This window comes from Abrus precatorius, unplaced genomic scaffold (genome assembly GCF_003935025.1).
Source record: "Abrus precatorius isolate BTA unplaced genomic scaffold, Abrus_2018 Scaffold2, whole genome shotgun sequence".
NCBI lineage: Eukaryota > Viridiplantae > Streptophyta > Magnoliopsida > Fabales > Fabaceae > Abrus > Abrus precatorius.
This window is the reverse complement of record NW_020874362.1, coordinates 37,636,040-37,656,699: the sequence shown is the minus strand read 5'-3', so window position 1 is coordinate 37,656,699 and position 20,660 is coordinate 37,636,040. Positions and strand designations below refer to the sequence as shown.

Here is a 20,660-nt window from a genome sequence, read left to right as displayed (position 1 = left end):
TTTATGTTATTTTGATATTGAGATTTTCTTTTTAACTCTAATAAGTTTTTTTTTGAGTGGTTACTTATCTGCCGAGTTCAAACTGAAGTAAATATTTGGGACACCTAGTTTATGCCTAATTGCATCATCTTTTGATTTTCATCCATAAGGATATTCTCAACTTCATTTTCCCTCTTGATACTTTTTTAAGTGTTTTCATGGATAACGAAGTACTTTCCTTTATAATAACTACAAGAGATACACAATAGGACATGATTTTTACAAAAATTATGTGAGCCAAGGGCATGACTTAATTGTCCGTTGGAGATTAATTCTTACCAATCATAAAAGATGTGCTTTACCTCTTTTATCAATAAAATATGATATATTAATGAAATTACTTCTTTCAAATACAACAAATTTATTGAATGTTGATTGTTTGGACTTAAAAAATAATTATAGACAATTGTTATAGCAAAAACGATATTAAAATTTTACTAACTACAAATATGAGTTATAAAAAAAGCTATAAGGAATAAAAAGAGGGGTTAATTATAACACAATGTGAACTTATTGTGTTTTTTAATATATTTTTAACATAATTTTTAATATTTTTTCTTTAAATATTTTAATTCTTTAAACAGTATCCTTTAGACATTGAACACTAATTAACAAAAATCATATTTCATATTTACACACTATGGAATTATTTCACACACTTAAGGTTAGAAATATTCCAATGTATTCAATGTTGGGGAGGGAAGGAAGGGAGCCTTCAAGTATAGGATACAACAATCAATCCAAAATCTTAATGCAATGGTTGCATGTGTATAAACTCCTCAACTTGTCCATGTCTCATACTACCCCGTTCTACCATCCTATCACTACCATTATCAAAATAATTCATCGGTTGTCTCCAAGGATTTGATTGTGAGTTTAGCCATTTAAAATACCGTGGGGAGTATTGGCTTAAGTTTTCACAATCATGTATGGTAAAAAGGTAAAAAAAAGAAGAGTACGGTTTTGAAACTCGATAAACTTGGAAGACCTTTATCTTTACTTTCATTAAGATTAAGGAAAATCAACATGAAGCGATCCATGTAAAAATAAATAAATACATAACACAATGAATATGTTAAACAATAAACAAAAATGTCAGCCTGCTTTAGATGTTCTTGTTACATTTGGCAGCACAACAGAATCAAGATCCCCTGGATAAGGGGTAAACAAGCCTAATCCTCCCCTACTTTCTTTTAGATTGCTATTCTGAAGTTGATCCAACTGTTTAACCCATTCTATGGGAGAAGAGTGCTCTCTTGTGTGGGGGTGCAACACAAACAGTGAATTGTATTCACAGTTAGGAAACATGAAGAATTTAAATGACTCCCCTAATCTGTATGCAACATAACCAAAACTCAGTTGATCTCTGGGCGTGAAGAGGTGAACCTCATTGAACCACAAGCAGCTAAATAAATTATTTGTCGCAGTATGTTCACGAATGATAATGGCTCCCTCTGGCACATCTGAAATATCATATGTTAGTGTTAACAATATCACATTGCCAAGCATTATTGTGTACAACAGATACTTCACAAGCAGTTCCCTAGTGCAAGCCTACATAGACCATTGACATTTGCACACCATATAGATCAACTGAAGTTGACAGATAAATATAGATAATCATATATTCATATGGTTTTTTCAGTGTGACCATTTATTATATTTTTGGTTAAACATTGGGCAGGAATTCTCCACGGAGGTGCATCAGCTATAGAAGAGTGTGTCTAGAAGCCTCTGCTCTGGTTGTTTCCATCTTGGTGTTCTATCAATCTTGGCAAGGTAGGGATAAAAGCTTAAAGCTATCAAAGGTAGGGATAAGATTGGCTTAACCCTCATCAATTCAACATCAAAAAATGATCCTGCACCTTCGGTTCTCAATGACTAGAAGAGGGCAAAAGGGAGTGTTCTATCCATTTCTTCCTAGTGCTACTGCTCACTGAAATAAAAGAATGTAGCATACGAAAATTTCCTGGCTTCCAAAAAAGGCTGTTTATTTCCATCTACCTCAAGTACGATTTTTCATGAGGATTTAAGTTCACAGTTGTACTTGTTTGTGATAATTTTGACAGATTTACCACGGCTCAAGTGCAAATACCCTGAGATTTAATATCTACGAACTCAGACTGTCATGGACATACCAAAATTGTTGAAATCAAATGCAGAAATAAAATACAAAACTGGAAATTCTCATTTCCTGTCTTACCACTGATAGTTTTTTTATTTGAATTCCATGGCTTCATTCCCTCATAATAGTAAATTTTCATGTGGAGGTCAATGAGGGGTCGAGCATATCGCTTCCGTCTCTTGTTTGCATCAGCCTCCTCATATATACTACGGTGATGCTTATGTTGAGCAATGGCAAATGTATGCTTCCCTCGCCACAGGTATCTGCATAGTTAAGATAATCTTATAAAGTTGCAGTCATCACAATATCATCATCAAGATCCCAACTGAACAGAATTTGTAAATACGGGTCCCAGTTTCAAGCTTTAAAACCTAGTATACTAGGAATCCAGAGGGAAAATCTCTCATCCAAAAAAGCATATTTTACTCTCAATAAAGACGCTTTAACATTAATAAAAAAAAAAAAACACAAGATATATCGTTGGCATCTTGTGGGGTTGATGTATTCATAATGGAAAATCCTATTTCATCCTACATGAAAAACAGAAAAGCTTCCACATTCATGGTCAGCAGTTCTGTGACTATGCAGATGCAGTTAGTAAGCTACTAACAAGAATTTCAACGGGTAGATCTTTACCAAAAGTTCAGTGTTGTTTCTCCTGTTGGTTGAAATAGAAATGCTCATTCAAAGTTATCTGTGAATTAGTCTTTTCAAAAGGAATTAGAAACACCATTGTACAAAGCAGGGGATCGAAGTGTCAAGTGCAAATAAATGCAACTAACTCCAGGAATAAAGAAAAAAGCTATCTGCTAGAAAGCATTAGTTTTATCAGTTTCAATCAAGTAGCATTTTTTATTTTTCATGAGGTGAGGAGAGGGAGCCTCAGCAATCAGCATCAAACTAAATCACAAGGGACAGCATAGAAAATCCAATATTGTGATTCAATCAATAGTTATCCCAAAGAAAATCCACATGCATGTGACGAGCAAGTCCCTATCAAACTAATATTTTGCTTCTATAATGCATCAACTTCATGATTGTAAATATTTAAAGCCTATGTAATAGAAACATGGGGGAACACAAAGGCATCCAATAAATTCAGCCCTTTAAAACATTGTGCCCCGCAATGTTTATTGTGTAAGTAACTGATAAGCAAATGAAAAGTGTCTACTTCAAAATAACATGCCTTTTTCCCACCTTAATCTTCTAAGCTCTCTCAAGAAACAAAAGGATGGCAATTTAAATATATATCTAGAGAAATAGATTTAAAACGTTGATGCTATCAGAAAAAAAATAAATTATTTAAACAGATATAAGTACCTCTCAAGGATAAGCAATGGATCAACTATCAGCTCCATTTTACCATCAATCCATATACTATACTGTGCTTGAGGGAACAACCTGTGGGTTAAAATTTTGGGAACCTTCCCATTCCTTCTTGGTTCATCATAAGGTGGATACTTAAGAAGAACAAGTCGCCAAATTCCCACCCATTTTCCACCATCATTGTCTTCTTTCACAGTACCATTTTCCCTCATGAATTTCAGAGATACCTCATCCACCACCATGAGAAAGCAAAAAAGCTTTGTTGAGCGAAGGCTTATATTTGATGGTTCATGAGGTAGATCATAACCATCAAAAATGCCAGATGCAACAACAAATTTGCATCTCTTGACATATATGATGTCTACAGGATCCATTTCAGCACCACCACCTGGGATAAATCCACAATGCACCTGACAGGTGGACCACATGGGATAACATGACTCATTAATTGTGCCAAAAGAAAACATAATTTTAAAAAATTGTGAAGAAACTGTAATTAAAATGAACTTGATCAAATTGTGGTAATCAATTTACCTTCATATTTGAATTTAGTTTGAAACTTTCCTCCCTCTGTTTCCAACTTTGATGGCCTCCAAACAGAGGAGATGACTTAGATCCATTTTGTGGAACCTCATCTTCCATAACATAAGATATATTTTTGACAATTTCATCGGTAGTTCTTCCAGTTGGGACAACTATTTTATCAGGGTCATTGGCAAGAGGAATTGAACATCCTAATGAAAACAGGTAGCACCATATCAGACAGCTATTTTGTTTGGTGAAGTCCAAAAAGAATGGATGGAGGCAAAACCATCAAAATCTTACTGTGAGGTTTTGATACAAGTCCCATCGTGTCTAACATGGTGTAAACCTTGCTATCTTTGTTACACATAGCTGCATGTCAAGCAGAAAATGCTATATTTTCAGAAATGATGACATAATGTTGACAATTTTGGTGAAGAAAATAAAAGACAAAAAATCTTTATATTGTGCAACCTTTCCTTGAAGCATGCCTCTTAATAACCTAACAAAACCTCCCATCAAGTGATCATTCTAGCTTCCTAGGCAAATTTGCATCTAAATTCACCAATTGATTGTAGATATTTGTATTTCCAAAGTTTGCTTCAAGTAAACGAATATAGATAAAATATAAGACAAGTCAGAGAAAGTATATAACAAAATCCTACTTCCCTTGACAAATGATCCCTCTCATCCATCAAAAAGTGAGCAAAAAATAACAATAAAACATTGCACAAAATTCAATTTACTGTGTCTTGACATCTTATATTAATCGTATTTTCAACTAGAAATTAGAGAGTTCCTTACCTTCTAATTCCACAGGCAAAGGTCATCATCTATGAATGGCAAGAAACTTTCTTTACCTGTTGGTTTTCTAATACCAAACAACTAAAATCTACAGGCATAGTGCAGCTACAAAGATCAAGCTAGAATACAAGGTGATGTTATTTATTTCCTTTTACCCCAATTCCCAAAATATCACACTAAGAATAGATAGTTAGACAAAGAGTTTAAGTTATGAGAATTTAGAAGACTTATCAACAAGATATGAACTTGAGAAGATTCCCAAGAAAAAGAAGTAACCAAATGCATTAAAATTTTCAAACCTGATAAAAAGGAGACAGAAGTTTGACAAGACCATATATGGAACAACAATGCCATAAGAATTAATAGCATCCACAAGATCCCTGCCACAAGAACCAATTGAACGAACCCTTTCTTCCAAACAATCTTCATGGGGTAATCTTGGGGTACCCTCCCTGAAGAAAATAAGCCCACCTCAAAATCTGCATCTCCAAAAAACAATTTTAGTTTTTCTGCCAAAGCCAAACTAATTATTTCCTTCACTGTCACATCATCTAGTAAAGAAGAAACTAACCATAAAGAAAAGAGAATCTCAACGGGTTTAAAAACCAAAACAGTTGATAAATGATAACAATCCTTCCTCACCTTTAGCATGAGGACTTTGATTACTTCTGTCTCCTCTACGATTTAGGCGTAGAGATATAGACTTTTGAAGATCACTGTCCATATCTGCTTCTCTCTTCAAGTTATCATTACTGCCCCATTGTATAAAACATAAAAAAAAAAAAAAAGGAAAACAGGAAAAAAATTGTCATTTTTGGCATAACCCATGGGACTCAGAATCAGAAAAGATGCACACACAATTATCAACCGTTAAGTTGAGGGCGAACAAAAAAAAAGGAAACTGATCCATATTGCAACTAATTACCCCATAAAGTCCCTGAACAGATTCAATCAGAATAAATTAAAAACGAAAACTTTGAGATAAAAGAGAGAGATGGAAAGAGAAAAAGAGAAGAGGGCAAGAGCCAAATGGAGATTAAGATTAGTGTTATGAAGAGGATGGTGTCGGTGAAGGGGGTGCATATGCACGTAAGCACCAAGCAATGAGATGGTGCATCACTATCAGGAGTAAATTGTGAATGAAGGAATGGAAAGCGAGAAGAGAAGAAGTTGATACCTGGCGGTGGTGAATGAAGGGATGGTTCTGTTGACAGTGACAAAAAGGAATGGATCTACGTATTATGTGTAAATTGTAATGTTGTGTTTGATTCCCACAACAAAAGAAGATTTTTATGTAAAGCAGTGAAGCTCAACTTCAAGAGAGATTCAAGTTTCAAACTGAAACAGATCTCCCTCTATCTTTTGTTTTCTCCTCGATACTCATTCATGCCAATCATAGGATCATGGAAGTTTCAGAATCTCCTGTTTTATTTTATCAGCTTTTGAGGCCCAAAATAAGAGGGTAAGATTTAAGCAATTTCTTTTTACATCATTTCTCTTTTCTAAAATTTTAATTTCCAGTTTATTTTTAAATAATTTTGAATAAGTTTTCCGGAATTAAAATTTTGAACTTAATTTATTTCAAAAATATTACAAATTACTTTTAGAACTAATTTTTTAAAAATAACAAAAAAAATTATGGGGGTGCGAATAAAAAATATTGAAGGCATGAAAAGAATAAAGAATGGGCCTTGAATGATTGACTGGAATAAGTTCATGGGCTCAAATAAAGATAAACTTTGTTTGCAAACAAAAAAATGGGTCACTTGTTTTTGTCCAAAAGAATGATTTTTGAACTGACCCTTCATCATCGTTTGTTCCGAGGATCAGAATGCTATGTTTCATATCGAACAATACAACTAGGAAACAGAACACTTGCCCTTATGCTACCTCCGCAACAGCACTTTGGGAGCTCCGCCGCCGCATCGGAGACCCACCGTTCGCAGTCGCCGGAGGACAAGTCCATATACTTTATCAAGTTTCTGTTGAACATTTGTATAACAACTAATAGTTGCTGTCTATTATCTATCTCCTTACAGTTATTTCAGTTACTTATCATTACTCTTTTTTACGCTACAGTCAATCTTACCGTGGGACAATTGCAATTAAGTATTGAGTGATTTGTGTAGTCTATATTTAAAGTTTAATATAAAAATTTGAAAACTATATAACATAAACAAATTGGAAATTAAATTTGCATTTTAAGTATTTTAATACTTAAAACTAACTATCATCCCAAATTAGCTGCAAAGTTTTAAGTTCAAGTTTTGTTAAAAAATACCAAAAGAACTTTCTTTCCTTAAATCGTTTTATTTAATTTGACTCTGATTGGTCTAAAATATTAAAACCCTAAAATAAAAATTACTATTAAATAAAATTACGCAAATTTTACTAATAAATGTTATGATTATAATGAAGTTTATTTTGGCGTAAAAAATGAAGTTTATTTTATCTTATATTTTATTTTAAATTATCCGTCACTTACTATGAAAATTATAATTTATCATTTAAAAATTATTAATTATTAATATAATTTGCAAAAGGTAACACTTTTAATGAGAAAACGTTAGTAAAAAAAAAGTCATCTTATTATAATAATAAATATAATTAAGAATTTCCTTAAAATTGTGTAACTTAAATGGCAGGTGCTTCAAATTGAGAGAGAACTAATAATTAAAATTAAGTGCCACCTTGAAAATATAAAAATCAGAGTTAAACAGTAGATTTTTTACCAATAGTAGGAGCATTAAGTGATTGATTCTGATCCTTCGTTTGTTCTTGTCCACTCAGAACTCTATGCTCTTGATCACCCACGTGGATTTGTGATAATTCATCAAAGGCCCCAAAGCGATAAGGTACTGTAACTGTTAAGTTCTTCGAAATAAAACAATGCCAAAATCACGTTATGGTCATGTTGCAACAACACGTACTTCCCCTCACACTAGAATTGACGTGAGCCTCAAAATTTCGTCACCGCATAAAACATGAGCCTCATAGTTTTTCAGTTGAACCGTTGAGTATTTAACTTGTTGTTAGTCTTGTTCCTTTGGCTTGCAGAAAGGAACATGGAAGCTGTGGTGGCTTTTTCTGTTGGTTCCCTTCATATCCCAATAGCACCTGAAACACCAACCCCACATAGAAAATCAACGTTCTTGAGCACCCACGTGAATTCACCAATCCCATCAGCTCTCAGAAACAATTCAAAAACCAAGCTTTTCACTGCCTTATCACCTTCTCCATTGACAGAACCCATTAACCCACCTGAGGCTGAAGCTGAAGGTGAATCCAATGCAGAGAAATTTGACTGGTATTCTCAGTGGTATCCACTGATGCCACTTTGTGACCTTGATAAGAGGAAACCACATGGGAAGAGGGTGATGGGGCTTGATGTGGTTGTGTGGTGGGATAGAAATGAGGGTGCTTGGCAGGTTTTTGATGATGCATGTCCACATAGATTAGCACCCTTGTCTGAAGGAAGAATTGATCAATGGGGCAGGTTGCAGTGTGTGTACCATGGTTGGTGTTTTAATGGATCAGGAGAATGCAAGCTCATTCCTCAGGCACCCCCTGAAGGCCCTCCGGTAATTGCTTTTGATCATGATTTGTATATTGCTGTTATGTAGTTTACAAATTGTTAAATTCCATCAACTAAGTGTCTTCTAATTGTTTTGTGATCCCTTGTGCAACCAACCAGAACTGTGGATATAGAAGCGTAGCAGTAGATTGATTCTTCCAAATTTTGCAGTCTTATCTTTCTCTTGGCCTAAAATGCTCTATATTCTAGATTAATATTCATACCAATTGGACAATATGATGCCCATTATTTTTTTCTGAAAAAAAAAATGTGCAGGTTCATACGTCCAAAAGAGCATGTGTAGCTGCTTACCCAAGTGTTGTTCAGAATGATATATTGTGGTTCTGGCCAAGTACTGATCCTCAATACAAAGATATTACTACAAGAAAAAAACCACCATTCATACCAGAACTAGATGATCCATCGTTTACTAGATTAATGGGAAACAGAGACATTCCTTATGGGTATGGTTTTAAGACTAGAACGTATAACACTATTTCCTGTGTTGTAGAACTACACATTTGTATGTGGCTTCACTTTCTTTTACCTGAAGCACCTGTAATGTGATTTCTTTTTTGTAATTGGTAATTGACATAGGGTGCATTTGGCATAAATTAACACTTAATCAATAAGCTCTTATCATATAAGAGCTAATGGCATAAATTTGATCATAAAACTAATTAAAATAAGTTGAAAAGAGTTTATTTTAATAAATTATACCAAGAAGCTTATGAAAGTGATAAGCTATATCCATAAGTTCCTCCAAATGTCCTCATAATTATTTTAGCTGATTCTGGACGATGAAAACACAAGCATTACATTATGCATATCCAGATAAGCTTTTTTCTCCCTTTCTTCTTTTAAATGAATTTTGTAACAAAATGAATGCAAGAAAAAGAAATTATTTGAAGCTAGGGGGTGAAAACCATATTCCCCACTTGGTATATCTTTCTAACAAAATGAATATGCAATTTCAGGTATGAAGTACTGATAGAAAACCTTATGGACCCTGCACATGTTCCTTATGCACATTATGGACTAATGCCCACTCAGCAACCAAAAGGCAGGCATATAAGATAAATCTTCTAACTTCAGTAAATTTCTATTTACTTTGTATATGACACTTACATATGTTGAGCTTAATTAACTTAACAGTGAAAGCTGATAGAGAAGGGGGAAGGCCACTTGAATTAATAGTTGAAAGGTTAGATATTAATGGTTTTACAGCAAATCAGGGTTGGAGCAAAAGTAAATTTATGCCACCATGCATTTTTTATGCATATTCTAATCCAGATCTACCTGCCTCATCTGCTGAAACTCAGGTAAAATGTTCAGTGGATATGCTCTTCAGGTTAGAAACAATACGAGGCAATTTTTTAAGGGTGTTGCATAATGTGTGTTAAACTTAATGCAGAAATCATCGGTTCAGAAGAAATTTGCTTTAATCTTTGTTTGTGTTCCGGTTAGTCCTGGTAACAGCAGATTGATATGGTGTTTCCCAAGAAACTTTGGACTGTGGATTGACAAAATTGTGCCTCGATGGATGTTTCATGTGAGACAAAACCTGATTCTAGATTCAGATTTATATCTTCTTCATGTTGAGGTAATTCTGGTTATAATTTATAAATTATTTATTCTATTGACTAATTGGTTCCATAGGTGTAAACTTTCCTCTTCAATCAGATTATCATAAGTTCTACTGAATACTCTCCTATAACTACCAAGCTGACACATTTAGGCGATTCTGCTATCATATAGAGCAACAAGCCAACAACAACAATGTTAAAGTTATGTTTATCGACAAAGTATTCACTTTTACATTCTTTTTAAATATTTCACCTATAACTGTCTCGGTTTCCCTCTGCCTCTTGCTATTAGGGTACCCTCCATCTTATATACTCTCCTTATTCGGGTTCCCCAGGTCTTCACTCTTGCTCAAACCACCTAGAGCTCAGTTCTACCATCTGTTTTGTAATAGGTGTTATCCTGTCTAATATGTAGACTCATCCAGCACAACATTCTCATTTTTGTTACATTGAGTTTATTCTCTTGTTGGTTTTTTGCCGTCCATCCTTTTTTAGTATATTTGTGTGGTAAAATTTACCTTTAAGTATGAATACTACCTTTCTCATCGCAAATAATTCTGAGTATTTCTCCATTTCATCCATCCATGAATCCTATGATTTACATCTCCTTCTATTGCAATCGTAAAGAGCAATAAAAGAAAAATATTTGATCTTATTATTACATAATAACACTATCAAATTCAATGACTATCCTATTTTTCAAAGGATTAAATTGTCCAACTTGTCTTTGTCGTAATTAACTTATAAGGCCCTTTAAAATGAAATTTCTGATCAAAATATTAGTTGATGATTTTTTCACTGCAAATGGTTGTTACTACTATACGTAGTAGTTGCCAGGTGGGCTTTATCCTTGGATTTGTGGAGTGGGAAATCTCTTTCTCTAGATTTTTGTGATGAATTCTTTATGCTGGCTTCTTTTTAATGACAGATTGGTTACCCATGTTTCAGTCAGCTTCATGAATTAGACTCGATGAGAATTTATATTCTAACTTGATTAGTGTCAAACCAATTTTTCTTTACCTTGGGTGAACAGATGGACATTTTAGGTTAAATGTAAGCTGCACACCCATATTTTCCTGTCCTTAACACAATCTACTGCTGTACAAGTCCACCCATGGTTCAGCTTTTATGATCGAATATCTCTTAGAATGGTGAACAATACATAACAATGATGGGTCTTACTAAATTATGTTTTAAATTAACAACTAAGTTCTAGTATATCTTCTTCCTCTTTTCTTATGGCCTTTTTTATTTTCTCAAATTTGGTGTTTACATAGAAAAGTAATTAGTCCCTAGAAAACAATTGAATTCGATTCCTCATATTTGGGTATTAAATTATTTTGATAGGAACATAAACTAATGGATGTTGGTCAAAACAATTGGCAAAAAGCGTGTTTTGTGCCAACAAAGTCAGATGCACTTGTGATTGGTTATAGAAAGTGGTTAAAGAAATATGCAGGCAGTAAAGTTGACTGGAGAGGCAAATATAGTGGGGCTCTTCCTCCAACATCTCCAAGAGAACAGCTTATGGACAGGTAACTCACATAAGACCGCACTTGTTTTGAGTTTAGGGTCTAAGGTAAACGTTTGTCCCTTGTTCTAACTGTTAGAGTGAAGTAGAATGATTAACCTAAAGCTTAAATGACTTAATTGTCTAAAAGGCCTTATTTAATTTAGACTTTATATCCTATTACTTATATAGTCTTTGATTTATTATCTTGAACAGGTACTGGTCCCACGTGATGAATTGCCAGAGCTGCAATTTTGCTTATAAGAGTCTGAATGTGGTTGAAGTAATGCTGCAGATCATATCTGTGGCTTCAATTGGGATCGTTGCCACAATGAAGCAGGGTGCAGTGTCAGCAGTAACAAGAAATTCAATGGTTGCCTTTGCAGTGCTATCATTTGCATTGTCTCGCTTGTTAGCTCATTTCATATACAGAAACTTCCGTTATCATGACTACGACCATGCCTTCCGCTGAATTCTTTTTCCATACTTCTTCATTTCCTCAGCTGTATCTATCTATCTTCAAGAACAAAGCTACTGAGGTAGCATTTCACTGTGCCTCATAAATCAAGAGAGAATTTTTATACGTAGAATAATTATCATCCTTAATTTTATATTAAGTTAGAGTAATTACGAGTAACAAAGTTTAACGAGTTGGATTAAAAAGCTTAAATTTAATTTGATTTTATAAAATAACACTTAAAATAAGAAAATTTAATTTTTATATAATTTTTAGCCACTAAATGAAGAGTTTTGTAACATATTTTTTTAATATTTTAATGTAAATGTTAAGAAAAATAGTTAGTTACGCAACACAACAGATACACACCTGTAAATTAGTTGGATGCCACTCGACGTCAAAGACGACGGAGGCCAAAGTTCACAACGGTAGCCATAAAATCAATTCCTAAACTCAATGTTACGCCAACTTTTTTATTCTGAAAATTGGTAGATTTTTTAATAAAAAAGAATTCTAAATATAAAAAAATACATTTATTTATGTACTTAAAATTTAAAAGCAAGTTTTTAAAAGAAAAAGAGGGGTAACATTTGAGAGCAGAGCAGTGAAGGAAGGAGTGAAGAGAGATAAGAAACAGAGAGTGAGTGACTTGGCATGAGATTCAGATCCGCCGTCGCCATCACGGCCAACCTCTTTGTGTGACAAACACACACCACAGAAAGGTTCTCATACGCTGGTTTCATCGCATTGAGATTCAGATCCAAATCGAAAAATGAAGGACTCAAACAACACAGGCAGTAGCAGCAATAGCAGAACAGAACCCATAGCGCAAAACATAATCAAACTCATAAGCAACCTCTGTTTCTCACTCTTCGTTTTCTCAGTTCTAATATTCACAGTAATAGCAATAACATACCAACCACCAGACCCATGGCTAGAGTCCACCCCAGCACTCACTAACCTCTTCACCCAATCCCAAAACGCAACGTTTCGAATCGACTCCTCCATTCTCAAAACCGGCGAAGACCTCTCCCCTTCGCCGCAGGACGCTCCTCTCCCCTTCCCTCCGCCGCTCGCCTCCGCTTCCCCCGCCGTCACTGAAGCCATCATCGAGAAATCCGAGGAACGAATCGCTAATTCCACCCCGCCCCTTTCCTCTCCCTCCTCTGTCTGCCTCGGAACCCTAAATTGCTCCGACCCTCGCGTCCTCATCGCCGTTCAGAGGTTCAATCTCCGCGTTTTCAAGTCCATCGCCTTCTTCGACTACCAGCCGCCGGTGAACGGCTCTGTCCCCGGCGAGTGCGACGTCGCGTGGCGCTTCCGCAACAAGAGGGAGAAGTCCTGGCGCAAGTACCGCGATTTTCGACGATTTAGGATCGGATTCACCAATGATTGCAGGTACAAGGTGGTTCACGCCGGCGGCTGGCACTCCGGCGCCAATGCACGCCGCAATGTGACCCGAATCGGCACCGGCAAGGGGAGAACCTTGCCGCCACGGGTTGCGAACCGTGATGATGAGATCAATGACACGATTCCGAGTTTGGGATCGGAGAGTAATTTTAGGAATGGGAGGTATTTGTATTACTCGCGTGGTGGGGATTATTGCAAGGGGATGAATCATTATCTGTGGAGTTTCTTGTGTGGGTTGGGTGAGGCTATGTATTTGAATAGGACTTTTGTTATGGATTTGAGTGTTTGCTTGGCTGCAACTTATAATCCTAGTAACAAGGATGAGGAAGGAAAGGATTTTAGGTACTATTTCGATTTCGAGCATTTGAAGGAGGTGGCTTCCATTGTGGAGGAAGGTGAGTTCTTGACAGATTGGAAGAAATGGGACAAGACCCATGTCAAGAAGAAGAAGATTCCTGTTAGGAAGGTTGTCACACACAAGGTCACTCCAATGCAGCTTAAGAAGGATAAGAGCACTATCATATGGAGGCAGTTTGATGCCCCCGAGCCTGAGAATTATTGGTACAGGGTTTGTGAAGGTGAGGCTGCAAAGTATATTCAGAGGCCTTGGCATGCTTTGTGGAAATCTAAGAGGTTGATGAATATTGTTACTGAGATCAGTGGAAGGTTGGACTGGGATTTTGATGCAGTCCATGTCGTTCGGGGAGAGAAAGCTCAAAACAAGGAGCTGTGGCCTCATTTGGATTCCGATACGTCGCCAGATGCGCTTCTTGAGAAGCTTAAAGGGATGGTTCAGCCTTGGAGAAATTTGTATATTGCCACCAATGAGCCTTATTATAATTACTTTGATAAATTGAGGTCAAATTACAAGGTCCATTTGCTTGATGATTACAAGGAACTGTGGGGAAATACGAGTGAGTGGTTCAACGAGACGAGCCTTCTCAATAACGGAAAGCCTGTTGAGTTTGATGGGTACATGAGAGTTGCAGTGGATACAGAGGTCTTTTACCGTGGAAAGACGCGGGTGGAAACATTCTATAATTTGACTAAAGATTGCAAGGATGGAGTTAATACATGTTGATCAGGTTGGCACTACTGATTTTGATGCCTATTCAGAATATATACAATCAGGCAATGCTTTTCGATTCAGTTTCAGATTCATGCCACTGGGTTAAATTTGAGCCTATTGCTGTACTTGCTTGTTCTTGTTCTTGTATTGTATTGATGATTTATGTTGATTATCATGATTTTGTATACATACTACAGAATTCCTTTCTCTCCTCTTATTCATTGACTCAAGCTGCCAAATCCTGACTCTCATTCTCTCTGTCTCACATTTCTCATTTTAATATTTCTTCCTAGAATGACTAAAATCAAATGAAAATTCACATATACACAATAAATGCTCACATTATCAGATTATCTCTTCTTTAAATAGAAACTTATACCCTGATGAATCCTCAAACCAAACTTTTTACTTCAAAATGCTACAAGCTCTGCATAGCCCTATTTTTTTTTTTTTGCCCCCCAACTCTAACATCATCTATATGTATCTGCATCATTTCTGTATTTGTATCTTTGGAATAACTGTTCTTTTTAGCAGCCACAAGTTGCCATTTTCCGGTGGACCCCTATCTCCATGCCGCCATCCATTAATGATACTCCTTTGTATTCATTATTATCTAGAGGATGGATTTTAATTTAAGACAATGTAGGTGAACCGTAGATTGATGTGTATTTTTCTTTCCTTGCCTTCGCACGACTTGTCAACACCTCAAACGTCTCTTCTATTGAAAACAAAAATTACTACAAATGGCTCTTTCTGATGGGTGGCATGAGAGTTTGTTGTCCACTAGTTTATGTTTCTGCAGAAATGGAAATTGTTTTGAATGGAATAGCAAAACATGGCACCCAACAATTGATTTTCTGGCCAAATTTTCCTTTCTTTCTAATTCCCAGTTTAAAACACTTCTAAAATGAGAAAAAGTTTATTGATGCAGGCTTTTGTAGTTTTTGTAATACAAAAGGTCTTTAGCACTACTTGAACCTTTGACCTCTACCCAAATCTTTGACAGCCCTAACCAAGTTGGCCGGATTGATGCAATTTTATTTTTCCTCCTGGAAAGGCATTTGATCATCTGATTGTATAGTGCTGTATACTTCATCTTTGTGTTTACTTCTGTGAATACATAGGTCCCGTCCCGAATAGGAAACAATTATATGTTCTGCCACAGGTTCAGTTAACTGGAATTTACCTTTCCTATCATTCTTATAAATTCACGCAGATTTAGATACTTTGCAATGGAACAAACAGGACACTACAACATTTCCTCCTGCTTAAAGGAAGGTCCTCCGCACCCTTCGGACATGACTGTATTCCTAGTGGAGGAAACCTTCGTTCAGATCTTCGTCAAACTATCCAAACTGTAAATCTTGTTTCCTGTTTCAACGTGTTGTTCGTCTGTTCTTGTGTCACCAAGAAGCCCCCAGATGTGATGTTTAAAATTGTGTACCCAAACTTCACAGCATACGTGGTGTTCGTGTGACAAATCCACGTCGGCGGGACCATACAGTGCTATACTGCCAAACATAGTTAAGCCGGTGCAACACTCGCATCAAAAGCATACAAATGGATCATCAAAAGGACCAAAAATAAATGGGTGTCACGTCTTAATCAAGTTAGAACAGTAACGGGTGGCAGGTCTTTAATCGTGCTTGAACGGTTGGTGAGTCCTCTCATGGAAATATATGAACAATAGCTCCAAACAATTTAGCGGTTTCATTTAATAAGCCAAATTGCTTAACTAACACTTCAATTTTTTACTTCTTTATATAAAAAATTCCTAATTTATTTTTTAATTGTAGATGTCTTAATACAATTGATTGTAACAAACGATATAATTAAATCATCGTCAATAAAGGTGTTATTTAATCATATGATATAACAATTTCTCATGTTATCTTAGAAGAATACGCTTTTGAATTATGTAATCTTAGAAGAATAATAGTTCCAAACAATCTCATAAAATGTGTTTAAGTGATAAAAATTAGTCTCTACAATCCGTTCTTAAAATTCGGTTTATTTATTAAGATATAATAAGCATGTCTCATTGATTAAACATAAAATAAGATTTCTTACCCTGGTCTTTTTATCTTATTTTCCTGCCCAATCATATCGACGTTTCAGTCCCTAAATCATACGCTGTTCAAATGTAGTTTGTAGTTGATTTGAGAAAACATCTGTTTTCCTTATTTTGGTTTAAATTACAAAAAACGTAATCTCCGTATTACTCCTGAACATTGAGACAAGCCAATGACAACTAGTTACAAAAGAATATTCTTTGAACAGGCTATTATCTGGAACATGGTCCATCGCCAAAACCCCAACTACATTCAGACAGCAGGTTACAAAAATCAATAGCATAGTAAAATAGTATATCATGCTACAATTTGCCACTAAATAAATAAAAATTATCAAGACCTAATAGCATTACTACAAACGCGGGTGACTTGACTAACATCCACAGTCAATCAGATTATTCATCCTCCTGGCTGCGTAGTCTGGCTGTTTTGTTTGTTACAACTACATCAAGTTGGGCAGCTCTCTCGACAATTTCCTTTCTCTTTCTTGTGGATACATTATGTGCAATCTCAGCGCAGTATGTCCTAAAATAAAGACAGTTCATAAGAAAATGAAGCAGTAAAATTCACAAATCAATTTGGGCCGAAATTCCTACCTGTTGTGCATCATGAGCAATTCTAATTCTTTCGCATTGTGAACCACAAATTTTTTGAAACCATTTGGGAGATAGTGGCGAGTCTTTTTGTCTGAACCGTAACCAATGTTTGGCATCAAAGCACATCCTTTGAACTTTCTCCTAACACGAGAATCTATACCCTTTGGTCTGCGCCAGCTTGGCTGTAGAATATATTTAACGTGAATTAAGAACTCAATTTAAAACAATAAGATCAGGTTAGAAGAAAAGCAACCCATTCTACAATCAAAATATCAACAAGGTAACTAAGAACTAGAATTACCGGAACCGCCAAAAAACTACTAAATTTTCGTATTCCTTTCATAATAAAAAAAAAAAAAAGGATTATGATGTAAGACGTACAGTTCAAGATGTAAACAGGCAAATAGTAACAGAAGGCTTATGTTGAAAGTAAGCCAGCTATGTCGCAAGATCTGTTTGAAATCAATATATGCCCTTAAAACGAAATGTCCAGTTACTACACAATAATTCAGGACATCAGATACCATGGGCAAAAAGTAGTAGTAGTTTGTACACGCCAAGATAATAATTTCATTAAAAATAACAACCTTTATCTGCAATCTCAGCCGAAAGATGGTGATTTGAAGGATAATAATCACATTCAATCAGAATATTACAGAAATGTCATCACAGATTGCGAGCAGACAATTTTCAATTAGTAAAAAAAAAAAGTAATTAAGGTCAACATTATATTAGATTTAAAAGGGTTCTTAACATGAACAATAATCTTTATTTCAAACAAAAAACCGTGAACTAATATCTACCATTCATGATGTAAACAGGGAAATAGTAACAGAAGGCTTGAATTGAAGAAAGCCAGCTGTGTCGCAAGACCTGTATAAAATCTATGTATGCCCTTCAAACGAAATGTCCAGCTACAAGAACACAAAAGTCCAAACTCTGGACATCAGATACCATGGGCAATTACACACGGTTACATTGAAGCACAATACAACCACCAAAACGAAACATTTAACAAAATAAGAACCTATAATTGCTAACTCCACAAAAATACAATAACTTTAGGTTAATAATCACAATTTAGTCGGAGACAATTGGTAATTAACATTCAACAATAATATAAGAAAAAAAAGCAAGAGATCAGATGGTAGTGCATGTTTGAAATCATCATTCTATTGCAGAATTGATGGATAAAGATCATCATATCTCTTTGCATTTCATAACAAAAACATATATTAGGGGGGAATTATTAAAAAAACACTAGCAGGTTGAGTTAAATGGTAAAACGAAAAATCAAAGTGACGAAGTAGATGAAAGAAAAATCCCAGAAAAAGGGATCAGACAGTTATTATTTCACCAGAATGCACCAACGGAGCAAGTAAGACTGGGTGTCAAAAAAAACTTGTCATCAAATCCCATTCACAAATTAAAACAAAAACCAAAAGAAAGAAACCCTAGCAAACAAAAGACCCAATTGAAACGATTATTGAAAAAACACTTCCAACCGTACAAAACAGACAATTGTGATATATAATATGGGATCAGATAGTCGATCTTTCACCACCTATAAAAACAGATAGTATCATAGTAAGACTGGGTGTCAAAAACGTATCCTCATATCCCATTGGAACGAAAACATCAACTGAAATATCAAAAAGGGAATCGTGAGAAAAATAAAAAACAAGGAAAAATATATTACAAGTTACAATAAATACCGAACCAAAAATTCAAAATAGCAGGATCAGATAAAATGTCAATCACCATCTTACACCTTGTAGTGCAAATTAAGACTGGGGCGACAAACACTATCATCATGTCCATTATAAGCACCGCTACAATATGATGAAATGAATGCTAACAATCTTTAAAAAAAATGACAACTTTACGATGCAATTAAACATCAGGGTAATACCACAAAATCACTTGCTCAAACAACATGGCCCTACTTTTTCCGAATAAAATCAACTAAGAAAGAGTGTATATCGAATAATCAGTATAAGATATACCTTGACGGATATCTTGCGGCCGCTCTGAGGCCTCTTAAACTTCTTGACCCTCTTCTTCACGATCTTCTTCGAGAGTAAGGGCACAGCCATTTTCGCTGAACTAACTTGATGAAGAGGTTGGGATTAGAGTAGTATATATAAGCGCTGCGTCTAGGGTTTTCTATTCATTAACGTCTATTCTAGGGTTTTTTTCACATAAAATGTCAAATTGGGGTTGGGCCTAATGCGGACTATAGAAGAGCCCAACTAATCAAAACATCCGCTTTTTTCTGTTTGCTTTCCTACTTTTTTTTCGCAATTACCATCTCAACTTCGGTGTTAGTTTTCTCTTTCAATCTCTCGCTCTTCCCTTCTTTTTGTTCATAAATATTCAGTAAAAAAAAATTTCCCTTTTTTTCATGTGACTGCCTTATTTAAAACGGATTACTATCATCCGTAGGTATTTATGGATGTCTGTGAATATTTATTAAATAATAAAATAGAATAATTAAAATAAACTATTTAAGTTTTAAAAATAGAATAATATTTTGTTAATTTTGTGTGTACAGTTATCTGTGGATATGGATACCTTAATATTGGCATCTACTTCGTTATTGATCGAAGGAAGTGTTTTAATAGAGTCACTGTTATAAAAAATAAGGAGCTAAGCTTAAGTTATTTTGCATTACATGATTGTTTAAGAGAGATATTAATGTTGAAGATCATGATGATTTAGAAATATAAGTTATAAAAATTTTAATTGACATAAGTAGTATAAAAAGAAAAACATAGCTTGCAAAAAGTAACTTCTATCTCATCATCACTTTTAAAGTGTAAGAAGAAAGAGAAAAAAAATAAAAGAGAAGATTTAAGTAGGAGTGAACAAATGAAATCTTATGAATTAAAACAAAGTTTGGAATTAGTTCATATTAATACATTTTTATAACCCATTGAAATAAGTTTGTGCTTTTAAACCCATTGAAATATGAATCTAACTAAAGTATTTATGAAATACATTTTTCAAGACTTAAATCAAAGTGAAGTAGCAAGCCTTTAATCCAGTGAATATGGGTCACATCATTTTTTCCTATTGACTCTTCTTTTTGTAACGGGCCTTTCTTTTGAAAGTTCTTTGCTACATCACGATAATATTAAGTTTCAAGAAAAATAAAAAATAAAAACAAAAAATCACAACATTGCTAAAATGATGCTTAGAAAAAATAAATAAATAGTTAGAGGTCCATATGGTGAGGTTACTCGAGCATGCTTAATAGAACTGATCTTAATATCATATCCAACCTTCTTTCAATCTCTCTTTCTGAGCATAGGAAGGTTAGCAACCATAGAAGCTCGACAAAGAAAGAAAGTTAGATACACTTTACAAACAAAGGTACTCACTACATGTGAGGAGAATAAACTACATATACAGAGCGAACTAAGGAGGAAGAAGCCTTGCCTTATCAATTTCAATGTGAAAAGGCTAAGTTATCTTTTTCAATTCTCTTATTCTACAATATATGCTCTGTGCTCTAGTTTTTATTCATCGATGATAGAACCAATATTTAATTGATTCAAACTTGTGTTT

General features: G+C 35.0%; 4 protein-coding genes and 5 non-coding genes across 15 annotated transcripts; 2 read left to right on the top strand and 7 right to left on the bottom strand.

The window, feature by feature from the left end:
* Positions 1 to 1,021: 1,021 nt before the first annotated feature.
* On the bottom strand, positions 1,022 to 6,327 carry LOC113857842. Of its 7 annotated transcripts, none has more exons than XM_027490073.1 (8): positions 5,673 to 6,327; positions 5,459 to 5,568; positions 5,116 to 5,295; positions 4,316 to 4,384; positions 4,025 to 4,224; positions 3,485 to 3,900; positions 2,243 to 2,427; positions 1,022 to 1,502 (listed from the first exon to the last, which is right to left on the bottom strand). In XM_027490073.1, the coding sequence occupies exons 2-8, from the start codon at positions 5,538 to 5,540 to the stop codon at positions 1,135 to 1,137; spliced, it is 1,500 nt and encodes a 499-aa protein (XP_027345874.1). In that variant the 5' UTR covers positions 5,541 to 5,568; positions 5,673 to 6,327; the 3' UTR covers positions 1,022 to 1,134. The 7 variants fall into 7 exon arrangements, with proteins under 7 accessions (XP_027345874.1, XP_027345873.1, XP_027345880.1 ...); XM_027490072.1 differs by having other exon boundaries at positions 5,742 to 6,327; XM_027490079.1 differs by having other exon boundaries at positions 4,316 to 4,612; positions 5,994 to 6,327.
* A 1,377-nt stretch (positions 6,328 to 7,704) lies between these two features.
* Positions 7,705 to 12,118, top strand: LOC113859281 (protochlorophyllide-dependent translocon component 52, chloroplastic). The gene is made up of 7 exons (XM_027492091.1): positions 7,705 to 8,397; positions 8,667 to 8,854; positions 9,368 to 9,453; positions 9,546 to 9,712; positions 9,805 to 9,993; positions 11,324 to 11,511; positions 11,703 to 12,118. The coding sequence occupies exons 1-7, from the start codon at positions 7,882 to 7,884 to the stop codon at positions 11,956 to 11,958; spliced, it is 1,590 nt and encodes a 529-aa protein (XP_027347892.1). The 5' UTR covers positions 7,705 to 7,881; the 3' UTR covers positions 11,959 to 12,118.
* Positions 12,119 to 12,662: 544 nt separating this feature from the next.
* On the top strand, positions 12,663 to 16,286 carry LOC113859280. The gene is made up of 2 exons (XM_027492090.1): positions 12,663 to 14,438; positions 15,639 to 16,286. The coding sequence occupies exon 1, from the start codon at positions 12,716 to 12,718 to the stop codon at positions 14,432 to 14,434; it is 1,719 nt and encodes a 572-aa protein (XP_027347891.1). The 5' UTR covers positions 12,663 to 12,715; the 3' UTR covers positions 14,435 to 14,438; positions 15,639 to 16,286.
* A 334-nt stretch (positions 16,287 to 16,620) lies between these two features.
* LOC113859284 (60S ribosomal protein L32-1-like) lies at positions 16,621 to 19,250 on the bottom strand. The gene is made up of 3 exons (XM_027492093.1): positions 19,097 to 19,250; positions 17,091 to 17,272; positions 16,621 to 17,019 (listed from the first exon to the last, which is right to left on the bottom strand). The coding sequence occupies exons 1-3, from the start codon at positions 19,184 to 19,186 to the stop codon at positions 16,890 to 16,892; spliced, it is 402 nt and encodes a 133-aa protein (XP_027347894.1). The 5' UTR covers positions 19,187 to 19,250; the 3' UTR covers positions 16,621 to 16,889.
* Positions 17,685 to 17,768, bottom strand: LOC113860436. The gene has a single exon (XR_003503889.1). It is a non-coding gene; the product is annotated as a small nucleolar RNA Z196/R39/R59 family (small nucleolar RNA).
* LOC113860435 lies at positions 18,225 to 18,301 on the bottom strand. Its single transcript, XR_003503888.1, has one exon. It is a non-coding gene; the product is annotated as a small nucleolar RNA Z195/SNORD33/SNORD32 family (small nucleolar RNA).
* On the bottom strand, positions 18,425 to 18,506 carry LOC113860464. The gene has a single exon (XR_003503915.1). It is a non-coding gene; the product is annotated as a small nucleolar RNA U31b (small nucleolar RNA).
* LOC113860462 lies at positions 18,629 to 18,712 on the bottom strand. Its single transcript, XR_003503913.1, has one exon. It is a non-coding gene; the product is annotated as a small nucleolar RNA U31b (small nucleolar RNA).
* Positions 18,829 to 18,909, bottom strand: LOC113860460. Its single transcript, XR_003503912.1, has one exon. It is a non-coding gene; the product is annotated as a small nucleolar RNA U31b (small nucleolar RNA).
* Positions 19,251 to 20,660: the final 1,410 nt, after the last annotated feature.

Excerpts from the sequence above, each read along its gene's own strand:
- LOC113857842 (XM_027490072.1), bottom strand. Across the intron at positions 4,225-4,315 it reads ACTTGTATCAAAACCTCACA|GATGTTCAATTCCTCTTGCC; the intron begins GTAAGATTTTGA and ends TGTTTTCATTAG. Across the intron at positions 3,901-4,024 it reads AACTAAATTCAAATATGAAG|GTGCATTGTGGATTTATCCC; the intron begins GTAAATTGATTA and ends TCCACCTGTCAG.
- LOC113859281 (XM_027492091.1), top strand. The coding sequence starts at position 7,882 with ATGGAAGCTGTGGTGGCTTTTTCTGTTGGTTCCCTTCATATCCCAATA. Across the intron at positions 8,855-9,367 it reads AACAGAGACATTCCTTATGG|GTATGAAGTACTGATAGAAA; the intron begins GTATGGTTTTAA and ends ATGCAATTTCAG. Across the intron at positions 11,512-11,702 it reads AGAGAACAGCTTATGGACAG|GTACTGGTCCCACGTGATGA; the intron begins GTAACTCACATA and ends TATCTTGAACAG.
- LOC113859280 (XM_027492090.1), top strand. The coding sequence starts at position 12,716 with ATGAAGGACTCAAACAACACAGGCAGTAGCAGCAATAGCAGAACAGAA.
- LOC113859284 (XM_027492093.1), bottom strand. The coding sequence starts at position 19,186 with ATGGCTGTGCCCTTACTCTCGAAGAAGATCGTGAAGAAGAGGGTCAAG. Across the intron at positions 17,273-19,096 it reads GCCGCAAGATATCCGTCAAG|CCAAGCTGGCGCAGACCAAA; the intron begins GTATATCTTATA and ends TATATTCTACAG. Across the intron at positions 17,020-17,090 it reads TTGCTCATGATGCACAACAG|GACATACTGCGCTGAGATTG; the intron begins GTAGGAATTTCG and ends TCTTTATTTTAG.